At 40.5% G+C, this 22,601-nt stretch overlaps 3 protein-coding genes across 3 annotated transcripts; 2 read left to right on the top strand and 1 right to left on the bottom strand.

Moving 5' to 3' along the window:
* The first annotated feature begins 4,494 nt into the window (after nt 1–4,494).
* Nucleotides 4,495–21,556, top strand: LOC124643775 (D-arabinitol dehydrogenase 1-like). Its single transcript, XM_047182855.1, has 10 exons — nt 4,495–4,603; nt 10,572–10,727; nt 12,147–12,271; nt 12,836–13,002; nt 13,454–13,555; nt 15,599–15,694; nt 15,981–16,058; nt 20,143–20,236; nt 20,630–20,737; nt 21,338–21,556. Exons 2-10 carry the CDS (start codon nt 10,584–10,586, stop codon nt 21,453–21,455), a joined length of 1,032 nt encoding a protein of 343 aa, XP_047038811.1. The 5' UTR covers nt 4,495–4,603; nt 10,572–10,583; the 3' UTR covers nt 21,456–21,556.
* Nucleotides 16,664–17,775, top strand: LOC124643776. Its single transcript, XM_047182856.1, has 3 exons — nt 16,664–16,805; nt 16,895–17,093; nt 17,236–17,775. Exons 1-3 carry the CDS (start codon nt 16,773–16,775, stop codon nt 17,583–17,585), a joined length of 582 nt encoding a protein of 193 aa, XP_047038812.1. The 5' UTR covers nt 16,664–16,772; the 3' UTR covers nt 17,586–17,775.
* Nucleotides 18,171–19,814, bottom strand: LOC124643774 (putative nuclease HARBI1). The gene is made up of 3 exons (XM_047182854.1): nt 19,249–19,814; nt 18,807–19,094; nt 18,171–18,717 (listed from the first exon to the last, which is right to left on the bottom strand). The coding sequence occupies exons 1-3, from the start codon at nt 19,534–19,536 to the stop codon at nt 18,217–18,219; spliced, it is 1,077 nt and encodes a 358-aa protein (XP_047038810.1). The 5' UTR covers nt 19,537–19,814; the 3' UTR covers nt 18,171–18,216.
* Nucleotides 21,557–22,601: the final 1,045 nt, after the last annotated feature.

Here is a 22,601-nt window from a genome sequence, read left to right as displayed (position 1 = left end):
TCGTTGACAGATATGTCTTAAGGAATTCAAACTCCTCGTTAGTTCACTCGTAACTGATCGTTTTGGTCAAACTCACCATATATATTTAATTTTCAACTGCCTCGTCTAGCTGTCGAGTTACCAGGTTTGATACCCGGGTTGGGCCGAAATCGCTTTGTGGGTTTTAGAAGCTTTCCCAAAGCAGGCCCGTAGTTTGGAAGTTGGTGATTGATTCACCCGTGCATCGGACAGCACGTTAATGTCGGTCCTGCGCCTGATCTCTCTCCGGTCGTATCGGATTACCGTCCCATCTGGCTATGAGAGTGAAGGAATAGTGAGTGCACCTGTGTCCAAGCAAATGCTTGTGCACCAATATTGTGCACTATGATATGTTCTGCGCAGCTGGCTGATCGCCTTATATAAAAACTGCCGCCTTGGCGGAAATCGGCCTTGGACGTATCATCATGGCATCTCCGCTCATCTTTCCTGTAGTTATTGATCAATTAGTTAAGTATACGTGCAATGATGTAAGAACTTCGTTGGATGTTTATTTAGCTTGGCTGTGACGTGGATAACACGTGCATAGGAAATGGTCTGGCTGATAAACAAATTTAACTGACCACCATCCGCATTTCACCCGCTTTCCGAAGGAATTAGGTACTTCCTGTACCCTGATAAAATATTAGTCCATGTTACTCGGGAAGAGTGTAGCTGTCTAACAGAGAAAGAATTTTTCATTCGGGTCAGAAGTTTCGGAGCAGAGGCTCCAAATAAACTAGCTCAAAAATCTAGGGTAGGTACAAACAATGAAACGAAAAAATATCATACTACTGTAAGTACCAGTACTGTAAGTAGATGGTGTATTCCTCAGATCAAAGAAATAGGTGTGTATTCTTTAGAACGAAATGTCGGCATCCTGTTTTACTGACTGGCGTCAAGTCAAATAGCCACAAAACAGGTTGTTTATAACACTCATCGCCCATTATTCAATAGCTTTTCCCCGCGGTTCCGAATCCCTCAGGGAATTACTTCCCGCGCCCGGATAAACTGTAGTGTAGCCTGTATTTTCTTTCACAAGTTCGAGACTGTGTGTTTCATTGTATCGGTTCAGTAGGTAGTTTTAAAATTATAGCCGGACAGAAAGACAGACGGATATAATTGTGCATGCATACCTATATAACATTATAGAAAGAATGATAACACGTAGTAATTAGTAGTAGGTAAACAAAGTGTTTATTTAAACTAATAAATTATTTAATGGTAGTTATTGTGCTTTTGTGCAAAGTCGTGGTGGCTTAGTGGGTAAATGACCAACCTCAAGTATGAGGGCACGGGTTCGATCCCAAGTCAGGCAAGTACCAATGCAACTTTTCTAAGTTTGTATGTACTTTCTAAGTATATCTTAGACACCATTGACTGTGTTTCGGATGGCACGTTAAATTGTAGGTCCCGGCTGTCAGTGAACATCCTTGGCAGTCGTTACGGGTAGACAGAAGCCAGAAAGTCTGACACCAGTCTAACCAAGGGGTATCGGGTTGCCCGGGTTACTGGGTTGAGGAGGTCAGATAGGCAGTCGCTTCTTGTAAAGCACTGGTACTCAGCTGAATCCGGTTAGACTGGAAGCCGACCCCAACATGATTGGGAAAAGGCTCGGAGGAGGATGATGAGTTATTGTGCTTTCAACCGTCGAGGGCGAGGCGTACCTACAATGTAAGTGAATTTATATATATTATCTACTAGCTATTCCCGCGGTTTCACCCACGTCCCGTGGGAACTACTGCCCATACCGGTATAAAATATAGCCTATGTTACTCGAGAAAAGTGTAGCTTTCCAACAGTGAAAAAAAAATCAGTCCAGTAGTTTTTGAGTTCATTCATTGTAAACACAGACACAATTTTTTCCGATTTGTAGTGAACTAGCTTCCGCCCGCGGTTTCACTCGCGTGGTATGTTGATAAAAAGTGTCCTATGTTCATTCTAGTACCACCAAGAATATGTGTACTGTTTCATGATGAGCGGTTAAGTAGTTTTTGCGTGAAAGCGTAGCAAACAAACAGACTTTTGCATTTATAATATTATTTGTATGTCTCTAACCGGCCACGGGACTACAGAGTCCCGGATTTTTGGGAGGCGAACGTGGGGCCGAAGCCAACACGCTGAAGCCCTTTTGAGACAACTTTAATGAAATGGTGCCACAAAACCGACGATTATCCCTGTATACACTATAGAAATGTACCCAAGGACAATCCCCGGTTCTGTGCCAAACTATTGCTAACTATGGATGAAAACTATTTGGGCTATTGTGATGGGATGCTAATGGACTAGGAATGGGGAACTACGGGAACTATGGCACCTGCCGATGACAATGTATTAAATACATGTAAAAATGGCAGGTGGAGACTCGCCAACTCACTTACTGGGCCCCCGGGAATCAGTCGCTAAATCGCAACAAGGGGGCAACAGGTACATGAGCGGCTGAAGGGTGAGGATACCTCGGTGGACTTTAAACGCAGATCACGCGCTCCCTGTGGGTCCAGCATCACCGGCCCACTCACCACTTACCACGAGGCACCTACCCTCTGAGTGGGCTGTTAACCATGCTCTAGCGACTCCACTCTGACCGGCCGATGAAGGCAAGCCAAGAGGCGGGAGACCTATCCCCCGTCATGCTTCACTCCGGCAGGCCGGAGATGGGGGACAGTATACTCTCCCTGGAGCACTCGGATATATAGCCCCGCGGGGTCGCTACTCCCCGTCATCCGCCTCAGATGCCCTGCGGGGCATTTATAATATTATTAGCTTCCGTCCACGGCTTCGCCCGCGTCGAGTTTGGCTATATCGCGTTTCCAAGAGAACTCTTCAAAAGTCCGGGATAAAAACTATCCTACGTTCTTTATCAAGGTCAACTCTATCTCTGTACCAACTTTTATTAAAATCATTTCAGTGGTTTAGACGTGAAAGCGTAACAGACAGGCAGAGTTACTTTCGCATTTATAATATTAGTAGGGATTATATAGTAGGATGTAGATCAATCTTCCATGACAGCCACTTCTAGTAAATCCGATCTTTGTCGGTCAACAGAGGCACATCGTTTACTGAAATTAATAAAAGTTCAATTATGTAGAAGCATTTGATATGTCAATATACTAAGTGGAATTAAAAAGTGACTTGATACTGGGCAATGTAAAAAGCGAAAGGGAACCCCATACGACAAAAGTGTTTGCACGTTTTATATTATTTTGCACGTTGAAGGATAATTTTATGTATTAGTTTATACGTATTGTTATGTAGGTATAATATATAAATATAAATGCACATATATGTGTACCTATTTATATTTCTATGGGCCCTAGTTGCCTTTAATAAAGGAATAAATAAATAAATAGATAGTGGTACGGAATCCTTCGCTTGCGAATCCGAGTCGATTTCGGCTAGTTTTTATTATTTTCTTTTATTAAAAATAACTGTGATGTAGTCTGAGTTATCGCCTCTTCATAAGCCTAAATAATATTAATAAATTACTGGATCAATGTAATTAATATATTATATTGTGTGTGACTGTGTACTGTCTGTACGTAGGTCAATTGATAAACCTGTTTCAATCATTATAAATTATATTATCTCTTGGAGAAAATTCATAAGTTACTATGTTCGTGAGCTATCGACTTGGGTAGATTTCAACAACATTGATCGTGCCAAAGGTTGCAATTTCGCGGACATTTTAGAAATGTTGAGTCTTCTAAACGTTTATCTCGTATAATGAGTATAATGCTTGAGTATTTTTGTGAAAAAAATAAAAGCAATATTTCAGACAGAGTGTAGCATGAATGTTACCTAGTCACAATAATGTTAAGAAATAATGAAATTAAATGCTCACTTGTTGGTAAGCATATAATAATAAAGTTTATGAGTTGCTTCTAAGCGATAACGGTAAAGTTATATAATGTTGTTATCAACAACTAATAACAATTTACGTACGTGGTTTATTATTGTTATTTTGATCTTGAACTGCATAATCTAGTTTTATCTGGTCGAATAAAAACGGGTTTTCTTGCTCACTAAAAACCAAGGTGTCATTGAGTTCTCTGTTAGAGTATAAGCCGAGCCTTTTCCCAACTATGTTTGGGTCGGCTTCCAGTCTAAACGGATGCAGCTGAGTACCAGTGCTTCACAAGAAGCGACTGCCTATCTGACCTCCTCAACCCAGTTGCCCGGGCAACCCGATAACCCTCAGCCAGACTGGTATCAGACTTACTGGCTTCTGACTACCCGTAACGACTGCAGAAGAAGTTCATTGACAGCCGGGCCCTACAGTTTAACGTGCCATCCGAAACACAGTCATTGTTATCCAAGATATACTTAAAAAGTACATACAAACTTAGAATAGTTGCATTGGTACTTGCCTGACCTGGAATCGAACCCACGCACTCGTACTTGAGAGATTGGTTCTTTACCCACTAGGCCACCACGAAAATATCAATCGTTATCAGTAGTAAATAGCTATTAGTTAGATAAAACTTCATCATAAAAAGCTTAATTGACTCTTTGGGTTATTTTGTTCATTCCGTCAGTGGTTGTTAAGGCGGATAGACGTTCATTTTGACTCGGATTTGAAAAGCGTGAGGTAAATATTTTTAATTATTTATTACTTAGGTTTTATGTGGTGATTAAATTTTCATAATGAGTAAAATTGAAGCGAATGCCACTCTGTCTGTCGTGCTTATACTTAAACTACTGGAAATGTTTGAATGTTTGGTGCACATATAGTATATAGGCTGTTTTTTATCCATGTGGGAAGTATAGTTATCGGCACGGATATTGGGCTCTCGGCGGAAGAGTGGGGATCGCTTTGCGCACTGTACACTTAAGGCAATAAATCACTTCTGCGCAGGTGAAGGTCAGGGCTCAATATCCTTGCCGATGATTATATCTAATTGCCTAGAAACGTGGGCGAAACTGACGGCTTATTACATAAATCTTTTTCTAAGTACTTCCATTGTTTTATATGATAAAAAAAATACGGCTGAAAATCAATATAAACAAATACTTAATCAATGGAATCATTATTACAAGCAGTAGTTTATTTCTTTTTGTATGTATTTGTGTAAATCCTATCAAGATTATTTTTTTATTCAATGGAGTAATGTCTGGACACATTAATGTCTGGACACATTAATGTCTGGACACATTTTCAAACACGGTCGGTTAGCCCCATGGTAAGTTATTAATTAACTTGTGTTATGGGTGCTAACACAACTGATAAACTACATATAGCTACATATATATGTCGGCGCGTTGATAACATTAAAATTATGAGCGGGTAACCCCGAATAGAGTAGTAAGTGTCACGACGAGTGATGGCAGCAGTCATTCTGGTGACAGGTGCCAACTGAATTGTGCACATACTAACCTATTGGCTCGAAATCCCATTCCATCTTACTGATTGTGTGTGATTGTGAATAAAATGGTGAGGAAACCAAATAATGGAACGGTGGACTACACAAGCGTGCCTTTATTTTTGAATTCCGGTCGTTACAACGCCCGAGATGCAACGTGACAGCCATGACCGCCGCGAGGCTCCTTCTGACGCTCCCACATCAGAAGTGGGATGCAATCCGAATGCCCACATGTGTTAAGGATTGCCCTGCTACGTGTTCAACAAAGTGAAAACGCTAGTAGCGAAAAAAAAATATGTCTGTTACGACACTGCTATCACAAGGAAGAATCCTGTGTGGAAACATCTCGTACTGCAACATAATGTTCATGGAGCTGTCTATGTAGAACAAGAATTTTGTGAACAGATTGGTTTCGGGAGAATTTGCCACGTGAAGATTGCAATCCTTATAGTGCTTAATAACCAGTAAAAAAAATGGAACGTCGATTATTTAAAATGGTGTTTTTTAGAAGAAGATTTATAAAGAATTTCAGCGAAGGTACAAGTATGGTAACCACGGTTATGGTTATGGTATCGGTTCCATTTTTTTTTTACCAGTCATCCTTGTTATCGAAGGTATGCTAGAAAATTAACCGAATTTATCTAATTTTCATGTTTCAACAATGACGGTGATTATTGTGCAATATGGCGACAAAATTACGGCGTGAATGGAGCATCCCAGCTGCCTGCGGAGCTTGACGTGTCATCGTGAGTTTAGAGTGTCGGTGCTCGTGCATCTCCGTGGTGCCTGCGAACGTGAAGCCGCTGTACTGCGAGCCATAGCAATGTGCGCATCGTCATGCGCGTTGAGTGGAAACCCGGTGAGACCGAACCATTTTTGCTTTATGTTGAGGTTATTTGTCATACGACATTTATAAACTTGAGAGGCAGTTTCAATCGCGTTTTTTTTTAATTGATTGAATGTGCATCAGACTATAGATTTTTGGTAACATTTGGCGCTAAGTTGTACCAATGACGGATACCGGGGTGACTTGAAAAAGACCCGTTGGCCTCGTGATGGCATCGGGGTGACCAAGAAGAGACCTGTGTAAAGTCTGCGGTACTGTTGTTTTTATTGTGTTAAGCTGTACCTATTGATGGGTATCGGGGTGACCTGGAAGAGACTCGTTGGCCTGTGTGACGGCATCAGGGTGACCAGGACGAGACCCGTATACATCTGTGGTACAGTTGGTAACATGTGTCTGATAGCTTGGCTAAGGGAACCCTGTCTGACAGCTACTAGCCTGTGTGGCAATGACTAGCCTGTGTGGCAATACCTGGCCTGTGTGGCAATAACTAGCCTGTGTGGTAATGACTAGCCTGTGTGGCAATGACTAGCCTGTGTGGTAATGACTAGCCTGTGTGGCAATGACTAGCCTGTGTGGCAATAACTGGCCTGTGTGACAATGACTAGCCTGTGTGGCAATAACTGGCCTATGTGGCAATGACTAGCCTGTGTGGCAATGACTAGCCTGTGTGGCAATAACTGGCCTGTGTGGCAACGACTAACCTGTGTGGCACCGACTAGCCTGTGTGGCAATAACTAGCCTGTGTGGCAACGAATAGCCTGCGTGGCAATGAGTATCCTGTGTGGCAACGAATAGCCTGCGTGGCAATGAGTATCCTGTGTGGCAATGATTAGCCTCTGTGGCAATGACTAACCTGTGTGGCAGCAATTGGCCCGTGTGGCATTGACTTTCGGAAATGTGTGACTTAAGGGAAACATTTTGTTGCGCTTGGACTTCAAATTTGTAACCACTGTAAGATGTTGTACAACATGGACAAAGGGAGTCATTTGAGGGGTCAGGGAGGCCGAACGGAGTAGACTGTAAGATGAAACCGGTACACACGAGGACGTGTGATAATGCAGGATGGCCGTGTCGGCGCGTTGATAACATTAAAATTATGAGCGGGTAACCCCGAATAGAGTAGTAAGTGTCACGACGAGTGATGGCAGCAGTCATTCTGGTGACAGGTGCCAACTGAATTGTGCACATACTAACCTATTGGCTCGAAATCCCATTCCATCTTACTGATTGTGTGTGATTGTGAATAAAATGGTGAGGAAACCAAATAATGGAACGGTGGACTACACAAGCGTGCCTTTATTTTTGAATTCCGGTCGTTACAACGCCCGAGATGCAACGTGACAGCCATGACCGCCGCGAGGCTCCTTCTGACGCTCCCACATATACATATTGATAAATACATATTGTAACACCCAGACCACGGCCAACAAACATGCTCATCACACACATGTCGACCGAACCGGGAATCGAACCCGGGACCTCAGGTTCGGCAGTCCGGCATGGTGACCATTGCGCCATCGAGGTCGTCAAAAGGGAGTAATAGGTAGAGATAGTAATTAGTTATATCTATACGCATTAAACGATATACGTATCTATCTAACAGTTTATCAATATACTGTAGTTAATTACTACATAATATTTGTAAGGCATTTTCCTTGTAGATACAAGATAAAGTTAAGAACAGTAGCAATTTGTTCGAGCACATTTTGTTCGCAAACATAAAATGCTTAGCGTGTGTTCGCGCACAAATGTTGTAATTTCACATGTCGGAAATATTCAATTTGTTACTGTTTGCGAGAGCGAATGGATCGGCAGAATGTGTCACAGTGAAAAGTTGCATTGGTATTTGCCTGACCTGGAATCAAACCCACTAGGCCACCACGACTATAATCCGCAGAGTAGAATCCTTCTAAGGTTCCTTATAAATATGAATGTATCTTATTTTTTTCTTTTTTTGCACGTAACTTATTCGGCATTACAACAGAGCTATTAAAAGCGGGAGGTAAGCCCGTACTGGGGGAGCTCCAGAAGCTTTTTAATGCCGTCCTTTTCGAAGGGAGAACTCCAGAGGCGTGGAGTAGGAGTGTTGTCGTCCTGTTCTTCAAAAAGGGAGACAAAACCCAGCTGAAGAACTATCGACCCATTTCCCTCCTAAGCCACGTATATAAGCTGTTCTCAAGAGTGATCACGAACCGACTTGCGCGGAGACTCGACGAATTCCAACCACCGGAGCAGGCTGGGTTTCGGAGCGGATACGGCACCATAGACCACATCCACACAGTGCGGCAGATTATACAGAAGACCGAAGAGTATAATCAGCCCCTGTGTCTAGCATTTGTGGACTATGAGAAGGCCTTTGACTCGGTTGAAATCTGGTCTGTTTTGGAGTCCCTGCAGCGTTGTCAAGTAGATTGGCGATACATCCAAGTGATGAGATGTCTCTACGAAGCCGCTACAATGTCGGTCCAAGTACAGAATCAGCAAACAAGGCCCATACCGTTGCATCGAGGAGTGAGACAAGGGGATGTTATTTCCCCGAAACTGTTCACTAATGCAATGGAGGATATGTTCAAGACGCTGAACTGGAAAGGACGCAGCATCAACATCAATGGCGAACACATCTCTCACTTGCGATTTGCTGACGATATCGTCATCATGGCGGAAACGCTACAGGACCTACAACAGATGCTGAACGACCTGGCCGAATCTTCTCTACGCATCGGCCTACGGATGAACTTGGACAAAACCAAGGTCATGTTCAATGAACATGTTCTACCGGAACCGATTGCGATACACGGCGCCGTTCTCGAAGTTGTTCGGAAATATGTATACCTCGGGCAGACATTGCAGTTAGGTAGAAACAACTTTGAGGACGAGGTGAATAGGAGAATGCAGTTGGGTTGGGCTGCATTTGGGAAGCTACGTCGAGTCCTAACATCGTCGATCCCACAGTGCCTAAAGACAAAAGTCTTCAATCAGTGCGTCCTACCTGTCATGACTTACGGAGCCGAAACGTGGACACTGTCGGTACCGCTGGTCCACAAGTTTAAAGTCGCTCAGCGGGCTATGGAAAGAGCTATGCTTGGCATTTCTCTGAGGGATCGCATCAGAAATGAGGTAATTCGTCAGAGAACCAAAGTCATCGACATAGCCCACCGAATCAGCAAGCTGAAGTGGCAGTGGGCTGGCCATATTAGCCGAAGAACCGATAACCGTTGGGGTAAACGAGTTCTAGAGTGGAGACCACGCCTCGGCAAACGTAGTGTAGGACGTCCTCAGGCACGGTGGAGTGATGACTTGCGCAAGACGGCTGGCAGGAGCTGGATGCGAGCAGCCGAAAATCGATCTCAGTGGCGTGCACTTGGAGAGGCCTATGTCCAGCAGTGGACTGCTATAGGCTGATGATGAACTTATTCGGCAACTTATTTTCCATCAGTTTTTCCTCTCAATGATGGCCAAAAATACTAGAGCATAAAACAGTTTTTATTAGTCAGTTATTAACAAGTAATTTATCTTCTAAAAGGCAGTCAGTCAAGTCATAATTGCGTGAAAATCCCCTAATACTTATTTATTTAACAAAGATAACTCGTATGTTGTTTATGACACTTTCAACTTTATATCTATGTTATCTAAATTACAACATAAACAGTTTATTATGACTATTAAAACAAAAACATGAGTGTGGGTAATCAAACTAGGTATATCTGAGGTAGATACCTACAGCAGTAGATACATAATATGTACATTCCAATATTATCCTACCGGATGAAACCTAAAGAAAAGATCAGGGCTTTTCTTGAATATTTTAATCATGTAAAAAAACGGCCAAGTGCGAGTTAAACTTGCGCATGCAGTGTTCCGTACCTAAAAAAACTAAAAAAAACTGCCTAAAATTAATTTCCTTGTATGTAGCTCCCTAATTTTACATTCTTTTATCATAGTCTTTAGGCAATAATAAAATGTGTGCATTATCCATGAAAACAAATATCACGGTTCATGAGACGCAGTCTGGTGACAGACAGACGACGGATAGACGGATTGTAAAGTCCGAGTACCAGGACTTTACCCATAATTTAATGCTGTTAAGCGGTCTCTGTGTATTGGTGAAACTCACATAAAAACCGTAGGGTTTCGAACGTAGAAGTTTGTGCGAACCGAGTGAGGTACCAAGGGGTATCGTGTTGCCCGGGTAACTGGGTTGAGGAGGTCAGATAGGGCAGTCGCTCTTTGTACAACACTAGTACTCAACTGCATTCGGTTAGACTGGAAGCCGACCCCAGCATGCTTGGGAAAAGGATCGGGAGATGATGAGGATTAAATACTTCAACCATATTTTTTCTTTTTTACAGTAATTTGCAAAAATGGAAGCCGTAGTGTTTGACGGTAACAAGTTATCTCTCAGCTTCGAGAAGAACTACCCCATGCCACAGATTATAAACGACGATGACGTCATAGTTAAAGTGCACTACTCTGGTATCTGTGGTACTGATCTGCATATTATACAGGTGAGATTTTAACCGACTTCTCAAAAAGGAGGCATATTTTTTTATATATGTATGTACAGTCAACTTCAGGTCAGTGGTAACAGTTTTATAGGAAAATCGTACTTATTACTATTGAGTTAAGGTGCACGACAGTTACCACTGATGTGCAGTCTACCGTACGTACCTACTTTTTCTTCTGATGGCTCTTTACTAGGTATTGGTTAGGTGGCAAGCTCAACGATTTCGTCCTGTCTTAGAGCGTTTTCACAACAAGGGCTATATTTTACCTCAGTACGGGAAGAAGTTCCCCTGAGTCGCGGGTGAAATCGCGAGAAAATAGCTAGTATACAGAGTGTGTCGTAGCCAATCACAATAAATGAAATACGTTGATATACTGTTTTATATGTGTCAATTAGCACAAAGGAAAAAATAAAATACGTAAAAAAAAATATGATTTTTTCAAACAAAGTAAATAGAATAAAAATTTGCGAGAATTAGAACACCATATAACAGTCAGTCATTACAAACAACGGAAATTCTCCTTAGAAAACTGACAACTGTCAACTGGTCAACACATTCGATACTCTAAACTTTATCTCTGCTTTACACATGATGTTGTAAATTATGAAAACGAAAAATGACTCCTGTGGCTAAACCACTGAATAGATTAGGTTATTGTTTTTACAATTTGCCATAGAATATCATAGAGTATGTGTGATAGGATTTAATGTGATTAGGTACACCCGATAAGTAATAATGGTAAGAGGTAATAATGCCGAATTTTGAAAATGACATATCTATCTATACTTCTATGATCTACATATATAATTAATGTATATTTACAATGAATATTATAAAGCTGTAGTTTTTTTTTGAACAAGCAAATCTAAGGGACGACCAGGGTCAAATTTGAAAATTTATTTCAGTTTTAGATAGCCCATTTATCAAGGAAGAAAAAAATACTTATAGGTATTTTTTTTGGGTGCGCGAAGTAGTTCACATGGGATGCGGATGAATCCTCTGGCGGAATCTAGTGATATTATTAAGAGTTATTTTTAACAGTTTCTTGTTCAGGGAACTTTGGGAGGGACTGGAAAAGAGAGGGTAGAAGAATTAATAAAAATTTGGGGTTCGATTAAAAATAATACATCATTACTCTACTCAACATTAAACATAATTCGAATATCTATATCAAGCTAGCGAGGACAAAATTATGAGAAAAACCACAAATCACACGATAAAATCAAGATCATGTTACTACAGAGGCATAAATAGCAGTCTTCATCATCATCATCATTTGCCTAGCCTTTTCTCAACTATGTTGGGGTCGCCTACCAGCTGAGTCTGACTTCCTCAACCCAGTTACCCGGGCAAACTGATACCCCTTGGTTAGATCGGATTCATATTGTTATTTAACAGAAATATCATTAATGCTTTCAGGGAGAGTTCCCCGCCATCAAAGATCGCCCGATCGCGCTCGGCCATGAATCTTCAGGAGTCATCCACGCAGTCGGCAAGAAATCTATGTTCAAAGTAGGACAGAAAGTTGTGATTGACCCTAACACGTAAGTCTAAATCATTTTTTTTTTCAAAATAGAAATCCGACTTCATTAATATGCCTACCTACTATAACTTTTTTCTAAGTTAAGACAAAATATACTATGTTGAAAACCATATCCATATCGGTTCGTCCAAACCTGAGGTAATCGCGCACAAACATAGACCCATAGATACAAGTCAAACTGAGAATCTCCTTTTTTTAAATCAGTTAAAAATACAAACATCTGAATTGAGAACCTACTCAAATTTCTCGTCTTTGGGAGATCGGTTGTCAAAAATAGTGCTTTGAGAGCACATAGCCAAATATTTTTGTTTTTATTTGTTGTAGTAGTTTATTCGGCTCATAAATCAATAAGGACTATATGCTCCCATACTGTGGACTTATATAACATATCTATCCATGAATTTGCTTCCTAGAGTCAGAATTCAGCCCTATACATATCATTTCAAATACCTATCTCTAGTGACCAAACAACACATATGTAGATGTGTAATTGTCAGCCAATATTAGTGACGAGCTCTTCCTAAAATTCTCACCTTTAGCCAGAACAAATGATGATTTTTTTCAGAGCGTGCAACACGTGCGATTTCTGTCGCAAAGGCAACTACCAGTACTGTCTAACAGCAGGCATTAACAGCACTATTGGTATTTGGAAGGATGGTGGATGGGCGCAGTACGTTAGAGCTCCCCAGAGTCAAGTCTTTGCTTTGCCTGATGGAATTACTACTGAACAGGGTGAGAATTATGAATAATCTTGTATGTGAAAGGGTGTATGTTTGTTACTCTGTCGCACAAAAAGTACACAAAAAAGTAATATGTACATAGCTTATACATATATCAGAATCTCATATAGGCTACTCTTTATCCACGTATGGGAAATTGTTAAGTGGGTGAAACCTTTGGCTCTAGTTAATTAGTAAACTAGATTATGCCAGCGTTTTTAACAGCTAAAACTCCAATGTAGATCCAATGAACACTATAAGATATTAGCCTATATCGATGCTCGATAATTAGCCTATCAAACTCTGAAAGAATTTTTTAAATCAGCCCAATTCTTGAACATAGAATTCTACATTTTTGTATGATCTTCACAATATCAACATATTTATTTCCCGTCTTCAACCCATAGGCTCATAAATTCAGTTAGTTTAAGTGTATTTTTCTAATCAAACGTTATTGTTTTCAGCGGGTCTATGCGAGCCATACTCCTGTGTCTCTCACGGATTCGACCGCGCCTCACCTATCAAAGTCGGTGAAAAGATTCTCATTCTCGGAGCTGGTATTATTGGTAAGTAGAGATTCTAATAAAATGCGGTAAGAATTAGCCTAAATCAATACTTTTGTACGTTTTATTGTAACGGTGGGGTAGTACATTTTTTTTTACATCAAGTCAAAATTCAATTAACAAAAGTGGTGATGAATTAAGATGCTTTTTCCAAATAAATATGAGAAAGGATTTTATTTTTGACCTAATTGTTCGAGCACATATTTTGGTCGCGAACAGTCGACAGCTAGAATGTGTTCGCGCACAGAGGTTGCAGTTTCGCGGACATTTTAGGAATGTTAGCACGCAATGTGTTACTGTTTGCTAGAGCGAGTACACCAGTTAGAAGATACATTTGTGTGCGTCACAGTACCGCACACCGGTGGAATTTCGCCCTTTTAAGTACAGTTGCAGTTGACTAATAATATTAGTTGATAGCAAATAATTTCAGTCATTCTGAGTGAAATTACTAATTAATACATATCAAAGTAAAGTAAATAAATCATATTGATGTTATGAGTTCTATAATGAATAATGTCCGAATCAAATACTGTTTGAATGAATACTTATCATAAAACAAGTCTTTGTATGCGTGCTCAAAGACTCGGTTGTACCAGTACCTATGTTTTACTTGATAAACTAGAATAAGCAAGGCAAAAGGTTAAAATATATGTAGTTTTGTTGACTGCCTCTTTGGTCTAGTGGTCGCACAAGGGTGACTGCTATGACTGAGGTCTTTTTTTCGTGTTCCGTCATAGGCCTTTTATGTGCCAGGGCCGCGGTATCTCTTTCGAACAACCCGCAGCCCCGGCAGGCCTTGGCCCTGCTGGACTCCGCTGGGGTTACTGACATCTCTTTGAGGAGCGCGTGGAACAACGCGCGCCGTCGACACGGGTCTGTCGTCTAAGCAGACAGAGGGACGATGAGCCACCCGAACTCACCGCCCACAGACCCACGCCTACGGTGGCCGGGAGTCATCACGCGACACCCGACGCCAATGGTGTCTACCTGGTCCAGCGCGGCGGCCGGGATGAGAGGTGCGTACTCTCTGGCGTTCCGCCTCCTCCTTCTCGAGCATGACCGCTTCGCAGAAGGAGGCGACGGCATCCCATTCCCTCTCGCCCCGGACCATGGCCTGAACCAGGGCCGGACGCGAGAGGTCGCCGCCGCCCAAAGCCTCGACGAGGACCCGGCGGTGCCCTTCCCATGCGGGGCACACCTGGACTGTGTGGTCCACCGTGTCCTCGGGGCTGTCCGCACAATGGTGACACCCAGGCGCCTCCTCACGACCGATTCGGTGCAGGTACCTCCCGAAACAACCGTGTCCGGTGAGGACCTGCGTCATGCGGTACGTGAGGGCGCCATGACTCCTCCCGAGCCACTCCTCAAAGAGGGGACTTACTGCCACGATGGTGGCGTGCCCTGTACTGGGTTGCGACAGTCGCTCCTTCCAGGCCACCATGAGATCGCGCCGAAGCTCTGCCCGCTGCGCGACAACTTGCCGCGGCAACGGGGTTTCCCCCCGGCGCTGAGCCTCCTCGCGCCAGTCGTACAGACGCAAGAAGACTCTCGCCTCCAGATCCCACGGTGGCAGTCCGGCTAGTAGGCCAGCTGCTTCGCGGGAGATCGTGCGGTACCCCCGGATTAGCCTGATGGCTATCACCCTTTGGGGCACGTTCAGGTAGTGTACGGCTCGCTTCCGTACCGAACGTGCCCATGACTGATGACTGAGGTCTCAGGTTCGATTTCCGGGTCAGGCCGAAATCGCTTTGTGGGTTTAATAAACTAAACTTTCACAAAGCAGCCCGTAGTCCGGAAGTTGGTGATTGATCCACCCGTGCATCGGAGAGCACGCAAATGTCAGTCCTGCGCTTGATCTCTCTCCGGTGGTGTTAGATTGCCGTCCTATCGCGATATGAGAGTGAAGGAATAGTGAGTGCACTTGTGTCTGCGCAAATGCTTGTGCACTTATATATCCTGCACAGCTGGCTGATCTCCTTATATGAGAACTGCCGCCGTAGCTGAAATCGGCCATGGATGTATTATTTTATACCGTTTTGTAACCAGGTAACCTATGGATCACGACCCTGCATCATCACGGACACAGGGAAGTCACTGTCTCCGAGATGAACCCGACCAGATTGGACATCGTCAAGAGATTGGGTAATGACCATTTATTTTATTATATGTACCTACTAACTTCCTCGCTTCTCGAGGGAACTAATCCGCACATTTACATAAAAAGTCGTCCGTTCTCGATAAATGGGCTATTTTTCAAATCGATCCAATTTTTTTTGAGATGAAGCAAACAAACCAACTCATAATATTAGTACCCAGCTTCATAATATTAGTGTAACTCTTGGCTAAGTGACAGCTGCAAAGGTCGATCGTTCTTATTGGCCCATGGTTGTGTGACCATCTTTGAAATTTGTTTTTGCTATTTTTACAGATACTGGATACAGGCTGGTCACTCCTGATGTTCTGGCTAAAGAGAAGACTACATATGACCTCATCATTGACTGCACAGGTGAGGAATTTAGCTTTTTATTTTTAGCTCTAAATATCACTGATATCCTTACTGAACCCATTCTGTTGAACTAAGGTCCGTATTACAGAAGGCTACTCAAGTCCAGTTTGATCATGAATCACCTGATCATAGTTTAAATATAGAATCTGTACTTGAGGGTTGTTCTTATTTCAGAACAATACTTAAACTGCACTCAGCTGAATCGAGATTCAAATCGCGCCTCAAGCAGAGAATATGGCTTGTCTATGCATCAGCCTGTTTTCGTTTACATTATATTTTTTACGTCAACTCTGTTTCAACTTACGCAAAATAAGACTTTAGTTTAACATCTAATTAATAATAAAATCATGATTTAGAGAAAACATAGGGTTTTCAATTGTAGGTTTTATTTAAAAATGCTATATTTACGCCTTGAAAATGTGTTGAAGGAAATAGCAATCAGCTGTAATATCTAAAATTACAAATACAAGCGTGTTCGTAGAACGGAATGTTTCCCGAGTGTATCGTATCTGTGGTGGTGGAGATCGACAGACACTTGCTTGACACTTCTGTTACAATTTTATCAAAATGACTTCAAGAAAGAAGAATTTTAGTTTAATTGAAAGAAATTTACTTATAGAAATATTTAAAAAATTTAAAGATGTAGTGGAGAGCAAAAAAACTGATAATATAAGCACAGCAAAGAAGAAGGCTGCTTAGGCGCGTATTGCGGAGATGTTTAATGCGTCGACTATTATAAATGAGTCGGTAAGTATTTGTATATTTATTTATATTTGCCATTGTTTTCTTCTATCCTATATTGATTATTTGAAATTTACATTATTTGAATGTTACAGGCATCAGGGGAACAATTAAGGCGCCTTTGGCAAAATTTGAAGACCCGTCAAAGAGATGCCCTCACAAGAGAGCGCCAACATAGAATGGCCACTGGCGGCGGTAGTTCCTGCCCTGATGCTGACATCAACCCTGACATAGCCGAGATATCTCCTGCTCTCTTCGTAGAAATACAAGATACTTTAGACTCGGACCATATCGGTAGGTGACCAGTGCCAATGTCTTTCTTGCTATGTCCTTACTGCATGTATCATGAGTTACTAGCTCATTCATTATTTATTAATATTTACATCAATCAAAATGAGACTAGAATATAAGTAAAAGATTTTTGTTTTAATTTCAGACTTGCAAACTGTTCAGCATGTGGACAGTTTAATAGAAAGTACCTTATCCCATGCTGTTGATTCTCCAACAGGGGAATCACAAAATCTGGAAAATCTGACCACACAACCAAACACCATCCCACATAGCAGCATTCAATCTGTAGAATCAGAACTATCCACAAACGAAAAAAAACTTCGTGTGCAAATTTTAAAAGCAGAACATTTAAACAGGGAAAAGAGAGCAGCCGAACTTCACGAGTTACAAGTTAAATTCATCCAGGAAAAACATAAATTAGAAATAGACATTTTAAAACAGCAATTAAGGGAAGCAGAAGCTAAAGCCGAGTTAGCAAAACAAAATCATCGCTAATAATAAATAATATGTATTTCTATGGAAGAGAGATGTCTGCAGACGAGCCTAGAGCAACTTTTATTTCTTGTGTTTATTTTATTGTTGATTATAATTGTTATTATCTCAGTAGTTTTATAGAGCAACTTTTATTTTTTGTGTTTATTTTATTGTTGATTATAATTGTTATTATCTCAGTAGTTTTATAGAGCAACTTTTATTTTTTGTGTTTATTTTATTGTTGATTATAATTGTTATTATCTCAGTAGTTTTATAGAGCAACTTTTATTTTTTGTGTTTATTTTATTGTTGATTATAATTGTTATTATCTCAGTAGTTTTATAGAACAACTTTTATTTTTTGTGTTTATTTTATTGTTGATTATAATTGTTATTATCTCAGTAGTTTTATAGAGCAACTTTTATTTCTTGTGTTTATTTTATTGTTGATTATAATTGTTATTATCTCACTAGTTTTATAGTAAAGTGTAATTTTGTTATTAGTGCCTCTTTATTGTTAGTTGTAAGTTTTGTTATTTTAGATAATTGTTGCTTAGCATATAAGATGTTTTGTGAAATAAGATAAATAATTAATAAAAAAAGATGATTATTTTTACATAGTCTTTTATTGAAAGAAAAACAAGTGTATTTAATCAGACATAATTATTTATAATTGTGTTTCTGAATGCGAAACCATCAGTAGTCCCTGGACTGTCCGATTCATTGTTTGTCTCTTCCTCAATGCCCTCATTCTCTTCTTCATATGAAGGCATCATGTCATTTGTCACCAATGAAATGTTAAACAGTACAGCACATGCAACAATAATGTTGGAAACTGTGATGAGTTTGTTGCCCAACCCTCTACTTAGGCATGGAAATCTCTGTTTCCATCTCCCAAATGTTCTCTCCACCACATTTCTTGTTTTAATGTGGACTTTGTTGTATGTTTGTTCTGCATGGGTTGTCGGTGTGCCTACTGGTGTCAAAAGAAATCTTAAGCATGGGTAGCCACTGTCTCCAATGAGATAGCCAGTGTGTTGTTGCTGCATGTATTTGGTGCGCAACAAACACATTTGGAAAATTCTGCTATCGTGTGTACTGCCAGCCCATCGTGCCACAATGTCCATAAAATTTCCAAATGGTCCAACAACTGCCTGAAATTAAAATAAGACAGTAAATTAATGTTTTTGGGGTACATACCAATTTTAAAGGAAAATAGTAATTCAAATATTATTTTGCTGACCTGGACATTTATAGAAAAGTAAGACTTTCTGTTTCTGAAGGCTTCGTGGTGTTCCACACCTGGAGTATTCACAATTTTAACGTGTGTGCAATCGATTGCACCATCCACATTTCTTAGGCCTGGGTATTCTTGATACCGGCCCAGCTGCGCAAACTGCGCTCTGTGTGACACCATGTCTTGTGGATATTTAATATATTGTCTTTGTCGTAGAGCAATCAATCTCGACACATTTGCAACAATATTTGAAGCGGCTGGTTGAGATACGCATAACAAATCTCCACAAACTATCTGCAAAGATAAGAAAATATTTTGCATGAGTAAACCTACCTACTATGATTAAGCTTGCTGAATAAATAATATATTTTTAATTTATAATAAATTTATTTTTTAGGTATAATGTATTTTTTCTTATTTTAATGTGAGTGAGTAGACAAAAACTTACTTGAAAGGACGCTGTGGCATAAAACCGCAAACACACAAGAATTTGTAACTCCGGGGCTATGGGATGACCACGGTTGCACAACTTTCTCAGATCTTGGTCAATTAAGGGTAGAATTACCGATTTTACCACATCTTGTGAAAACCTATACCTTTTCTTGAAGTTCTCACAATGATATGGGTCCTGTACATCTCTGAGGTATCTGAGCGGAACGCTGAAGTTCAACCTTCTGTTTGAATCGTCGACAGGAAATAGATTATCATAATAATCTATTTCTTCAAAAATATCCATTTTTGTTAGTATTTTAATATTAAATTCCACAACAAATTGTTTGCAAAACTGACAACTGACAAGCAAAGCAAATCTCTACTCAAGCGCGGTGTCGAGCACGCTTGCGTGATTATAGTTCAAATCTCTACTTAAACTGTAATCTACAACTGAGTAACGATCTACACTCGGCTGAACTATGATCACCGAATCTATGCTTGAGCAGCGTTCTAAAATAAAATCTCAACTCAAATCTAGTTTTAAACAGAGATCAGGACTTGAGTAGCCTTCTGTAATACGGACCTAAGGGTCCCGGGTTCGATTCTCGGTACGCTAAGGTGAGCGTACCGAGCATGCTTAAAGTGCAATATTTTTTTTTATCAAATAGACCTAATATGGGTTCTTATGAAAAGTCAAGCTTGTTGGATGTAATCTGGGTATTCCAAAATATACTTATTTACCTTGTTTAGGTATGTGGATATGATAGGTATGAAGTTTATCAGTTGTTATACAACATTTCAATAGCTTCCAATGCGACGAAAAGGTGTCCCGATTTATCAGATAGGAAAGTAATTCTGCCTTTCTGTATCGCTGTCACGTCATAAAACTCATTTGTTTTTCTGTTTCCAGGAGTGGGCAAGGTGATGGAGATCAGCTTCAACTACCTGAAGGAGGGAGGGAAATACGTGCTCTTCGGATGCTGTCCTCCTTCGCATACTTCCACGTAAGAATTACTTTGATTTACCTACATTATTGATTACAAACACAATGCTACAAAGAGTGTGTGTTTAGTAACTGCTGTGGTGCACGAGGTCTCGGGTTGGGCCGAAATCGCTTTGTGGGTTTTAGAAATTTTCACAAAGCAGCCCGTAGTCTAGAAGTTGGTGATTGATGCACCCGTGCATCGGAGAGCACGTAAATGTCGGTGCTGCTGATCTCTCTCCGGTGGTGTCGGATTGCCGTCCCATCGGGTATGAGAGTGAAGGAATAGAAAGTGCACTTGTGTCTGCGCAAATGCTTGTGCACTATAATATGTCATACGCAGTTGGCTAATATCCTTACATGTAAACAGCTGCCGTAGACATCATCACTAATGAAATCTTTTCTTCTATTTCAGTCTGAACCCCTTCGACATTTACAACAAAGAGTTGACCATCATTGGAGTCAAGATCAACCCGTTCAGCTTCCCCAGTGCCATTAGCTGGCTTAAGGCTATGGGCAGCAGGTAAATATATACTTTTTGCTTTATTTTAATAAATCTCCCTTGAGCAAGCGAAGTAATTAAGGCTCTTTCCTTCTCTGTATGAGAAGAGGCTTGTGCCTTTTGACGAGGTAATATTTGGTAGTCAAAACTTTGGAAAACAGCGGTTGGGTGACCATCTTGTCATGACGAATTGCTGCCCTGCCCCGGCTGTCATTCGAAGTTAAATGCCAGAAAGTCTGACAACCTGTTTTACCAAGGGGTATCAAATTATCCAAGTTGAGGAGGTCAGACAGACAGTCGCTCTATGTAGCACACTGGTACTCATCTACATGAGGTGACACTGGAAACTGACCCCAACATGGTTGGGAAAAGACTAGACAGAAGATGATGAAAAATATGATCTACAATCTTTTAAGATCTTCAAAGTAATAACACATCGTAAGTCACCACTTACGATGTGTTATTAGTTCGGTGGGGTGGGTGTTATTGGGGCTGTCTCATGTAATTTTTCAGTTACTCTGAATAAACGACTTTTGATTTTGATCTTGTATTAATTATTTTTTTTTTTGGATTTTGTTTGTCTTTCAAAAATTTTCAAATATAAAATTTTCTCATCCAAAGGTATCTGGATTACCACAAGCTCGGAGTGAAGACCTACCGTCTCTCACAATACAAGGATGCCTTAGAAGACTTAAAGAAGGGTTGTGTCGCCAAAGCTGTGTTCAAGGTCTGCGACTAGAAGATTGTTAAATGTATCTATTATCTACTAAAATATATAAAAAATATGTTATAATGTTTGTTGTATATTAGATTTTGGAATAGATTTTGATTTTCTTTTTATTGATTTCCGCTTTTTGGCATCCCTGAAATATAAGACGAACTTAATTAATAACCTATTCCAGGTCAGGCAAGTGCCAATGCAACTTTTCTAAGTTTGCATGTACTTTGTAAAAACATATCTTAGACATAAATGACTGATAAAAAGGTGAAGGAAAACTTATCTAGGAAACCTAGACTATGTATTAGTCTGAAATCAGCAATCCGCATTGAGCAAGCGTGGTGATTAACGCTCAATCCTTCTCCGTGTGAGAGGAGGCCGCAGCCCAGCAGTGGGACGATACAAAGGCTGATGATGATGATGAACGTAATAAGTTAGGCTTATGATGATGAACGCAATGCAAGACATAGATCGATAGGCTAATAATAAAGTATGTACTTTGAACCACCTTCATAAACATATGTTTACAAATATTTGTAAACATAGGTGTTTTATAGTGTGTTTTACAAACCAATGATTTCAAATGTGCCCCGTGAAAACAACTTCGCGCATCCGGACAAAAAGTAGCTCAAGATCCTAATCGACTATTCATATCTCAGACAATTCTAAGAATATGCTCGTAATACTTTCGACCGCAAAAGCAGTGAATCCGTTATGGCTTACGAAATAAATTCATCAATCATATTTTAATAATATTGCTTAAAATAATGTAACGTTCGGTTACCGTAATCTATTATGATTAGATCTATTTATTATCGTGATTCATAGAAAAAAACTGTATTTATATTAATATTAGCTTCCGCCCGCGGCTTCGCCCGCGTAGAGTTCGGTTATATCGCGTTTCCAAGAGAATTCTTCAAAAGTCTGGGATAAAAACTATCCTATGTTCTTTCTCAAGGTCAACTCTATCTCTGTACCAAATTTTATTAAATTCCGTTCAGTGGTTTAGGCGTGAAGAAAAATCAGTGTAAGATAGGATATTTATCGGAGTTATATAATTTTCTGCTTTTTTTTCAAATTGGTCCTGTAGTTTTTGTACAAACTAACAAACTCTTCAACTACATAATCCCTACTAATATTATAATTGCGAAAATAACTCTGTCTGTC

The sequence above is a fragment of the Helicoverpa zea genome, chromosome 28 (genome assembly GCF_022581195.2).
Source record: "Helicoverpa zea isolate HzStark_Cry1AcR chromosome 28, ilHelZeax1.1, whole genome shotgun sequence".
NCBI classification, from domain to species: domain Eukaryota; kingdom Metazoa; phylum Arthropoda; class Insecta; order Lepidoptera; family Noctuidae; genus Helicoverpa; species Helicoverpa zea.
Note: the sequence above shows the minus strand (reverse complement) of the source record. Positions and strands in the feature narration are given on the sequence as shown.

Excerpts from the sequence above, each read along its gene's own strand:
- LOC124643775 (XM_047182855.1), top strand. The coding sequence starts at position 10,584 with ATGGAAGCCGTAGTGTTTGACGGTAACAAGTTATCTCTCAGCTTCGAG. Across the intron at positions 13,003-13,453 it reads TGGAATTACTACTGAACAGG|CGGGTCTATGCGAGCCATAC; the intron begins GTGAGAATTATG and ends TATTGTTTTCAG. Across the intron at positions 20,738-21,337 it reads CTTAAGGCTATGGGCAGCAG|GTATCTGGATTACCACAAGC; the intron begins GTAAATATATAC and ends TCTCATCCAAAG.
- LOC124643776 (XM_047182856.1), top strand. The coding sequence starts at position 16,773 with ATGTTTAATGCGTCGACTATTATAAATGAGTCG. Across the intron at positions 16,806-16,894 it reads CGACTATTATAAATGAGTCG|GCATCAGGGGAACAATTAAG; the intron begins GTAAGTATTTGT and ends TGAATGTTACAG. Across the intron at positions 17,094-17,235 it reads TTTAGACTCGGACCATATCG|ACTTGCAAACTGTTCAGCAT; the intron begins GTAGGTGACCAG and ends TTTTAATTTCAG.
- LOC124643774 (XM_047182854.1), bottom strand. The coding sequence starts at position 19,536 with ATGGATATTTTTGAAGAAATAGATTATTATGATAATCTATTTCCTGTC. Across the intron at positions 19,095-19,248 it reads ATGCCACAGCGTCCTTTCAA|ATAGTTTGTGGAGATTTGTT; the intron begins GTAAGTTTTTGT and ends TTATCTTTGCAG. Across the intron at positions 18,718-18,806 it reads ACTTTTCTATAAATGTCCAG|GCAGTTGTTGGACCATTTGG; the intron begins GTCAGCAAAATA and ends TTTTAATTTCAG.